At 42.8% G+C, this 9,561-nt stretch overlaps 1 protein-coding gene across 1 annotated transcript; it reads right to left on the reverse strand.

Annotated features, from left to right (window-relative positions):
• Positions 1-5,251: 5,251 nt before the first annotated feature.
• Positions 5,252-7,993, reverse strand: LOC311048547 (zinc finger protein Pegasus-like; the record flags this gene model as incomplete). The annotated part of the gene is made up of 4 exons (XM_084061805.1): positions 5,252-6,086; positions 7,110-7,189; positions 7,275-7,416; positions 7,989-7,993. The coding sequence occupies 4 exons, from the start codon at positions 7,991-7,993 to the stop codon at positions 5,252-5,254; spliced, it is 1,062 nt and encodes a 353-aa protein (XP_083917931.1).
• Between the last annotated feature and the right edge of the window lie 1,568 nt (positions 7,994-9,561).

Below are 9,561 nucleotides of genomic sequence, written 5' to 3' on the forward strand. Positions count from 1 at the left end.
TGGAATAGTTGTCTAGCTACGCGAGACTACTGTGTCTCTAGCTATTTAGAGAACAGAAACATTTTCAGGTCAGGATAGCAATTTCATCCAATCAGGAGATATAACTCACGGATAAGTGAAATTGGAAATGATGAGGTGGTAAAGTACTTGCCCACCACCGCAGAGTTTGGGAGTTCGAATTCACCTCGGTGCATCCAGTTTTGCCGAGCGCCCGTAGTATATAGACTCTAGGGAAGGGAAGCCAGGCGAGGAGAGTGATATTAGTCACTGCACATACTACAGGCTGGAGCGGCACCTGTCAGCAGGGAGTGTTGGGGGCTCCTCACTGGTAGGTAAGCCAGTAGGAGACAACAGCAGTTAGAACACACATAAATGTGTGTGGGGAGGAACCAATAAAGAAAAGAGAAAGAGAGTAAAAAGGAACACAATAAGAAAAATCACACCCAGTGTGAAGTGGGCGGTGTGTGGTCATCACAACATGACTCACTTAAAAAAAAGGATAAAAGACTTTTTTTTAAGTCCATACTGCTATTCATAGGGCTGCACATGTGTCATGTGTTTCGCTAGCCAATCACTGTCCTGAATTTGTAAAGTCAGCCAATCACATTACAGTTAGTGGTGATGACACTAGCTGTAATGTGATTGGCTGACTTTGCAAAAGTATCGATTTGCATTAACAATGGAAGGGTTAGGGGGTATACAATGCGTTGTAGACTATTGGCCAATTACGGTGCAGGATTGGTCAGTGTCCAAAACTCACTTATAGGGGGCGGCTACACCGCCCCAAAAAAATCACACCCCGTGTGAAGAGAGTGGTGCCTTTGATGAACCCCGTATCGTATTGATGTTGTCATCAATGTTTGTTTATTGGACAGACATACATACATACGGACACACGGACAAAGCCAGATATAGGAGTGTTTGGCACCATTCAAAAATGTATGAAACAAATAAGTAATGATCAGACAAAATTGGAACTGGAACACAAGCTGATAAATTATCTTTGTGGGGTTCTCTCCTTTGAGCCCTGATTGGATGATATTTGTAACCCACCTGAAAAAGAAAATCTGTTCTGATAGCACACTCTATAGAGCATAGAGCTTTAACTTGTTAATAATAAACTTTTTGTTTAACAACAAAAATATCACTTACTTTGATGATCTTTTTGCCATTAATCAAAAGTATTTATCATGATAGGACTTCTTGTAATTGCTATTTCTGTACCTCATAAATGGAATTCCCTTCAGGCTTAACTTCATGCTGTTCCATAATTGGCCACCAGAGGTCAGATGTCTGTCTATGTGGGGCAAAAGTATTGAGCAGCCAGATGAAGCTTCAGCAAATGATGACTGGGCCAAATGGATCATTCATTCACAACACCCACATACTGTAGGCCATTGGTTCTCAAAGTGGGGTCCGGGGACCCACAGGGGCTCTTGGGGAGGTTCCAGGGGGTCCCCAGCAACATTTGTTAATGTAGGATCACAATCATTTTAACCACTTTATCGATATTTTATACTTTGGCTATTCAAAAATAGCAGATATACACAAAGTGACGCACTGTGAGCTTGTACACCTGTTTCGTTTTTTTTCTTTTTTGATTTCAATTTGGGGGTACTTGGCACGAAAAGTTTGAGAAGCACATAGGCAACAATAGAGATCAGGAATTGTACAGTTTTCATGTCTCTTGCCACAACAGAATAATAATATAATATGAGTCATTCCACGAATTCGGTACACTTTGCACTTTTTTTTTTGGAAAAATCGATGGAAACAAATTAATTTTTTGAATAGCCCACACCATTAAGGACATATTTAACATGCAGAAAAACATATTTTCCCATCTCAGGCATTACATTAATATTTTTATATGGAATAATATATGTAACAGGGTTGAAATTCATAACGGGGTTGAGTGGAACGGGGTTGAGATTTTTTACTCAAAATGGCCATAACTCTACCTGTGATGATTAAGAGGAGACCACATGGCATGCATGACATTAGTCAATCACATATATTGCTGAAATGACAAAGACAATTTAAATTAATAATAGTTTTCTATCTTTATTTCATGTAACGGGGTTGAGTTAATTATGCTTTACGACCACGCTTTGAAAGTATAAATGACCCTAAATAGCTGTATAAGAAGTTCGAAATGTTCCTCTTTCTGCAGCATCTTGCTCAGAAGACTTGTAGAATGCCATCACATGTTGTTGATGCCACTAAAGGGTCAGTTTATACTTTTTACAGAGGAGAATGACTTGTGTAACGGGGTTGACTGTGACTGTGGGACAGAGCTATATAACGTGATTTTAATGATAAATCAACTATTTATCAAAAAACGAAACATGACTAGCAATAGAGTACATTGCTGGTTTTATGTGAATAATATAAGTTATGGATTATTCTACACTTTTAGTAGTCATATCTGAAGGCCAATCTCTCTATCGGCCATTGGGGACATGAAAAATGGGCAAATTTAGGCGGTGTCTACTGTAGAAAAGGCAGATAATTTCAGATATAAAGATAAAATATATAATATTTTTACACAATAGTAAAGGGAAACATGTCAATTGATTCTAAAAAGCTTTTAAAATTTGATTTTGGTGACCCGATGGATACAATACACTTAAAAAGGTCAGAGGGGACTGCAAAGTGTACCGAATTCGTGGAATGACTCATATAATAAACTGACCGTTTTGGGGAGAATGAGCTGAAGGTGCTCCCCTACGGCATCAGCTCATCTTAGAGGGGATAGGAGGGGTTTTCCAGGATGGACTTGAATTTGTCCTTCATCCTCCTCTACGCCAGTGGTTCCCAAAGTGGGGTCCGTGGACCCCCAGGGGTCCTTGAGGGGGTCACAGGGGATCCTTGAGGGGTTCCAGGGGGAGATCATTGCAGATTAACTGACCTTGTTCCCTAAAATTTGGCTCAAACATGGGGAAAAATGCATTCTACTATGCTGCCACCATAATGTGGAATGAACTACCAAAACCCATTAAAGATCTCAACTCCCTATACACAAACTCTAAACTAAACTGAAAGAATGGCTGACCTCAAAATACAACCGAGCATAATTTAACTCCTTGAACGCCTTGGTAGTAGCATCCTCTGCCCCCCACCCTCACCCTTCCTTCCTCTGTACATATACCTGTTGATGCTACTGAGTTTTCAACCAATATGTATAGTATTGTGGACAAAGAAAACAGAATGACCAGGTGCTCACAGAGAAAAAAGTGGTATTAAAAGTATCGGCGGTGCTCCTGGATCAAGCAGGATGCAATCAGAAGGGAAATAAACGGATGATCCGGGCACTCAAACGTTTAAGAGAACAAACGTTATTGTTAAAATGCCAACATGTTTTGACCTGCACAGGTCTTCATTATGATCACGCCCTGATGAAGACCTGTGCAGGTGGTCGAAATATGTTGCCATTTTAACAATAAAGTTTGTTCTCCTATTTTAAACGTTTGAGTTTTTGTGTTATCCTTTTAGCATAACATTTGACTGCACTACATGCACTGTTAACAAACCTGCTAATAAAGTATTCAATCAATCAATCAATCAATCAATCAATCAATAAATCAATCAATCAATCAATGTCTCCAGACTGTCCAGCTCTAAGCCAACAACAGCACAGACCTTCCGTACCAGCTTGTTGAGTCAGCTCCCCAGCCTTGACCACCTCCCCAGTAAACCACAGCATAGAATTGATTGCTGCTGCTGGCTACCAGAGATCTGCAGAACATATTGAGTTAAACATCATAAATATAAGTGATAGTCTGTGATCACTTGATCAATAATTGATCAGGTGGTTCCTTGCTAAAAGTAAACTCCAGTGTATTTTAAACCAATACTGTATTTATTCTTATTCTGTGGTTGCTGAGAATGTGTCCCAGGTTTTCAGCAACACCATTAGATAAATCCTATATTAAGATATATACTTATTACAGTCATATACTGTAATAATAATGTAGTGAAGTCTTTGTGGGAATTTAATAACAGTGTTTTTTTTTTGTGAAATTAGATTAAATGCTTTGTCCCATTTGTTAAAGGACCACTTCACCCATTTTCAACCTCTTCATATAATTGGTCCTCACAATTTCTCTCTACTCATTCACTCAGAGGAGGGATGTGGACAGTTCAGAAACCTTCCTACCCAGTGACGTAATCGGTAGGCAGGCTTAGTCATTTCAAACAAGATTTTCAGGTTTTTGGCATTTATTTTTTAGGTTAAGACTTTGACAGGGGCCAGTTTGGAATTGCAGCCTCCTGAAGGTGCTTTTTAGGGCAGTTTTGAAAGTGAGTAGGGTTTTACACTCCTTTACTCCTTTTGGTAGGGCATTCCGCATTTTTGTTGCATAACATGAGAATAAGTTCATTCCCTTGTTTGTGCCAAATCTGGGTTGAAAATGATCAGTGGAGCTGCCTCTGGTGTTGTGATTGTGGACTTCATTTACGTTTTTGAAGTATTTAGACAGGTACATTGGAGTACTGTACTCTATCCTCAACCCTGAGCCACCCAACCCTAGCATAATGAGCAGGGGTTAGATGGGTTGTATGTTTGAGGCCAAGGATGTCTGGAGCCTTATTTTTAAGGCCTTAGTGGTGTTGTGATACTATGAGGAGCACGCATTGTCGAAATGACCTTGGATGAGGGCCCCTGTAAGAATCCTCAAGATATTCATACTGACTAGAGAGGAAATCCTATACAGAAAACGTGTTCTTTGATTGACCTTTTTGATGACTCTTTCTGCCATTTTATCACCGGAGAGGTTTGCCTCCAAGATGGAACCCAGGTAGGTAATTTCCTCCTTTCTTGTGATAACATCATCACCCGCTTTGATTGTGTGAGGCTCTCAGCCTTGCTAAGGTTAACACTAGACCCAAAGAGAATGGATTCGGTTTTACCCAGGTGTAATGATACAGTAGTTTGTTGTCAGCGAGCCAGGAGACATAGGATCTCCCAGCCAGCAAACTTGTGCTGTCGGAACCAACACACAGGCATCGATCACAAGGGCGTCCCACACCTACCCAACGTTGAAAGATTCAGGGGAGGAAAGTATGTAAGCCAGGTATGGAGGATCGAGAGGACTGGAGACGCCACAGAAGGGATTGTCTGAGGATGACCTAGGGAGAAATATCCTGATAATAAGAGTACAAGGATGTGTGTGCTCGGAAAGTAGAACTGAAATAAGGCAACGTAACACATTTGTATGTACTGTAATCATCAGTCTATGCTTATGGAGAGTCATCTTTTATGTTGTCCACTAGCAAAGTGGCATGCAAAGTCGTACTTGTCTCTGCATATCCAACCACAGATGTTGCACTGGAATGGGTGTTCATAGTTATGGCAGCCCATATGAATCGTATAAAAAATGCTATCTGAAAATTCGATATCACAGTTGTAGCATTTTTGCCGTTGCTGTTGCTCTTGTGTGTTGAGGGCAGCAGCAGCAGGTGTGCTAAGCTGGCTGTTGCAAATACTTGAGAGAGTGAGAGTTTGTGCATTGTATTCAAAGCTGAGCCGCCCTGCCCCAAGTTTGTACTCATTGCTGTCACTTAAACTATTGTCATGGGCCTTGGCCATGTTCAGCTCACGAGGAGAGACGTCATTCAGGTAATCTGACTTTGGCACCACCATCAGCGTGGAGCGGAAGTTGTTGAGAGACTCCAGGGACTCCGTCCTCTTCTCCATGGACTGAAGCTTGTGGCGGCGGCGGTGGTGACAGAGATTACTGCGGTCACTGCATCGGAAGGAGCACCTGTCACACTTGAAGGGTTTCTCTCCAGTGTGTGTACGCACGTGAGTTTCCAAGCTGCGCTTATAAGCGGAGGTAAACGGGCATAATTGACAACGATAGGGTTTGTGTCCTGTGTGGGTGCGGATGTGCTCCATTAGTCGAGCCATCCCTCGTTGCTTGGAGTAATTGCAATGGGAACACTTATATTTTCCATCAGATCCTATTTCCAAGCCATCATGTTCCTCCATTGATGGGCTCACCTCAACAGACGAGGGGCCATTCTCATTCTGTTCACTCATTGAGGTGTCAGGTTGAAATGATTCTCCTGTTTCTGTTTCTCCACTAACAGAGCCAGAGATCATATTGACATTCTGGATGATTTGTTGTTGAGCCAGATGATTTTCTTCGAATTCAACAAAATCATCCGGTTCGGCTTTAATATCTTTCATTTTTAATCTTCAATGCGGAAGCTTACCTACAGAGGGTCTACGAAAGATTGACTTCACTTGGTTGACTGGGAAACTGTAGTGTACCTCGTAGATATTGTGACAACCAGTGGAACACTAAATCAACTCTCCCTTGTATCCAGTGACGATTATGCACTTTTCGCTTTGTGTGTTCGGTTTCAATCTGTCTTGAAGCGCATCATCATGATGTCACTATGATGTCAGCTATGCCCAAATATGGAGCTCTGCCAGTCTTGCCTAAATGGAGTTGCCCAAACAAGGGGTGTCATGTCAGTCTTGTCCAAATATGTAAGTCCATAACATGAGACTGACCTCCAAGTACTCTTATCGACGAAACTGGGTAACCATAGCAACCTGATATCAACAAACATGGACCAGAGTAGAGAAATGTAGAATCATTCTAAACGTCAGCCTTGTGTCGAATCTGTCCTTTGGGCATCTCGAGATTCAAACTCAGCACACGTATCGCCCATAGCTATTGCCAGGACCCAAGGGAGTGCAGTGCCCGGCGTGAAGTCGGCCGGATTGGGGATTGTCCAGAACCGCTGTTCTAATCAATATGCCCATATATGGGCATATACAGAGATACGGTTATCCAGAACCACCTATCCGACTGATATGCCCATATATAGGCATGCCCATTTATGGTCATATACTGATGACATCAGAGATCTAATTACATATATGGGCATAAAAGGGACATGGACAGACATATACAGAGATCCCCACATATGGGCATCAAAGTGACACAGATGGGTACAACGGGTACACTGACAACCACGGGTATTGCATAACCATAGGCTCTATGTTGGCGGTGTCCATGCTGCAGAATACATACCAGTGACCAGTTATTGACCACCATGCCTACAGCGATCACCTCACTACCTCTGAACTGTACCCAGCCACTAGGGGAACTTGGAGTAGCTTTGACAGCTTGTCCTGGTTCTCTTTGGAGGTCTTCGGGTGAACCAGTCTGCCCTGATTGGAAGAGGCACAGTATGAGCCCACTAGCAATTGCTTGGCCAGCATCTGAGGAAAAACTTTCACTTGCAGTGTGTCTGACAGGGCCTCCTCCATCCCCTAGCTTCTCCTTGGACTCCGCCCCTAGCGTCTCTAACACACCATCAACTCCCTGCTGCCTGAACAGTGCCCTTATCTGGATGAAAACAGATAACTTCAACAGCCCACAACCTTGATCACTGATGCTGAAATGGAGAAGACACGCTTATGAGGAAGTAATAGAGACACGAGAGGGCATTCACGGCATTGGAAAGTGACACCTGATGCACTTGAGGAAGCAGACGTATTTGACGAGTTGGGAGTGAGATAAACACAATAGACCCTTTTTACAACGCCTGCAACATCCTGTACGGTTAACTTCATGTTGGCACATCCACATGAAACAACGAATACCTGTCAAAGTCAGCAGGGGATTGTGACCTTGTTGCTGCATTTGGGCCAGTGACTCCAAATAGTTGGTTGTGGTGCCTGTTCAGTGGCGTTGTTATATGGATACTAGAAAGGATCGAATTAATTGAATTAAGGTTAGGACATTTTGGTTTTGCTATAATTATGTGTTTGGTTTGGTGTGGCTATGGTTAGGGCAAGGACAAGGGCAAGGACCTCACAAGGGCCAGGGCTGGACTTCCATCTTTTCTAAGATGACAACGGCCATCGAATACAAGAACGCTCGCCCCAAAACATGCTCGCCCGGGTCAAATCCGGCGACCTCGGAACGGTCAGACCCATGTATTTCTGGCCACCAAAGTCCACTCACCCCATGATTTACGATTCTGTGCCTATCCTTGTCGCTGTAACTTGGACAGCGCTGAGTCGGCTGAAGCTGACTTGAGCCACGAGAGGCATCGGCGAGCGAGTCGCCGTGTCGAACGTTGTGAACGGCGCACCTCCGTTGCTGTATTTGTTTTTTGCCTAACTGCTTCCTAACTTAATTGTATGTGGTGTAGTCTGTTCTCACCAAGCAGGCCGAGTGGTCCGCCTCGCTGGGGACGAGCGTTCTGAAAAAAAATGGGGGCAATTGTGTTTTAGGGCGAGCGGCGAGCGTTCTGGTTACCTGGCCATCTAGTTAGAAGAGGCCAAAACCTTGCTCTTCGCTTGAAATCTTCTTAATGCATTGGAATTTGGACCTTCATGAGTCCAATTGGTTCGATTTCTTCAATATCAGAGTTAATTTACTTGAGTGAGTGACAGTTCTGACAAATTAAATATCTTGAATCTTGAATTTAAAGGTTCACCTACAACATAAGTGATATTTTGGTTTAAAACAAAACGTCCACGGATGTTACAATTGTGTACGGGCCCTCAGAAGTACCCGTATCTTCCGTATTGTTCAATAAAAAGCATTTAAAGCCATTTTCTCATAGAGTTATAATGTATCAGAGTGCAATACACCTCCCAACCGATAGGGCCACGTCGTTCAAAGCATATGGAGAAAATGGTCACCGATCGGATTAAAATGATTTGTATTGGTCAATACGGAAGATACGGGTACTTTTGAGGACCCGGACAGAATTGTAACATCTGTGGTCATGAGGTAAGCACTTTATATTTGAAATTTGAACGTTTATGTAGATGTACGGGCCGTAAATGGAGAAAGTGCAAACACCAGGTTGAAGTTCATCCATGACGGCCGTCGTATGATCCATGGGAATACCGCCCAACTCACTCCAAATCCAACTCACTCCATGAAGACTTAAGAAATATTTGCCCAACTCACTCCAGGGCTCGCCCAACTCACTCCAGGGCTGGGACAACTCCCTCCAGGACCAAAGACCAACTCCCTCCAGGACCATAGCCAACTCACTCCAGGACCAAACCCAACTCACTCCATGCAATGTCACCAGTGTAATATTGGTTCAATGTGTCAGTGGTGTAAAGTAACTAAGTACATTAACTTAAGTACTGTACTTATGTACAATGTTGGGTATTTGTGCGTTATTTGAGTATTCCCAACTTCCAATGGTTTTACCTCTACTCCACTACATATTGGATCCACATATTGTTTTTTTACTCCACTAAATGTATTTGTTTTACTAGTTACTTTGCAGCTATAAATTATAATATTATAGTGTGTGTGTGTGTGTGTGTGTGTGTGTGTGTGTGTGTGTGTGTGTGTGTGTGTGTGTGTGTGTGTGTGTGTGTGTGTGTGTGTGTGTGTGTGTGTTGAATCGGTGGAGACTCTTACATTCTAACCCTAACCCTAACCCTAAACCCTAACCCTAACCTGGGTGGAGGGTGATTATGCGGGTGAACTCAGTGGAGGAGGGCCAAAACCTTAACGAGGAATATAACAACACCTCTTGATTTGACCAACAATAGAATAAGACATC

Source organism: Gymnoscopelus microlampas, assembly GCF_963454915.1.
Source record: "Gymnoscopelus microlampas genome assembly, chromosome: 7".
Taxonomy (NCBI): Eukaryota; Metazoa; Chordata; class Actinopteri; order Myctophiformes; family Myctophidae; genus Gymnoscopelus; species Gymnoscopelus microlampas.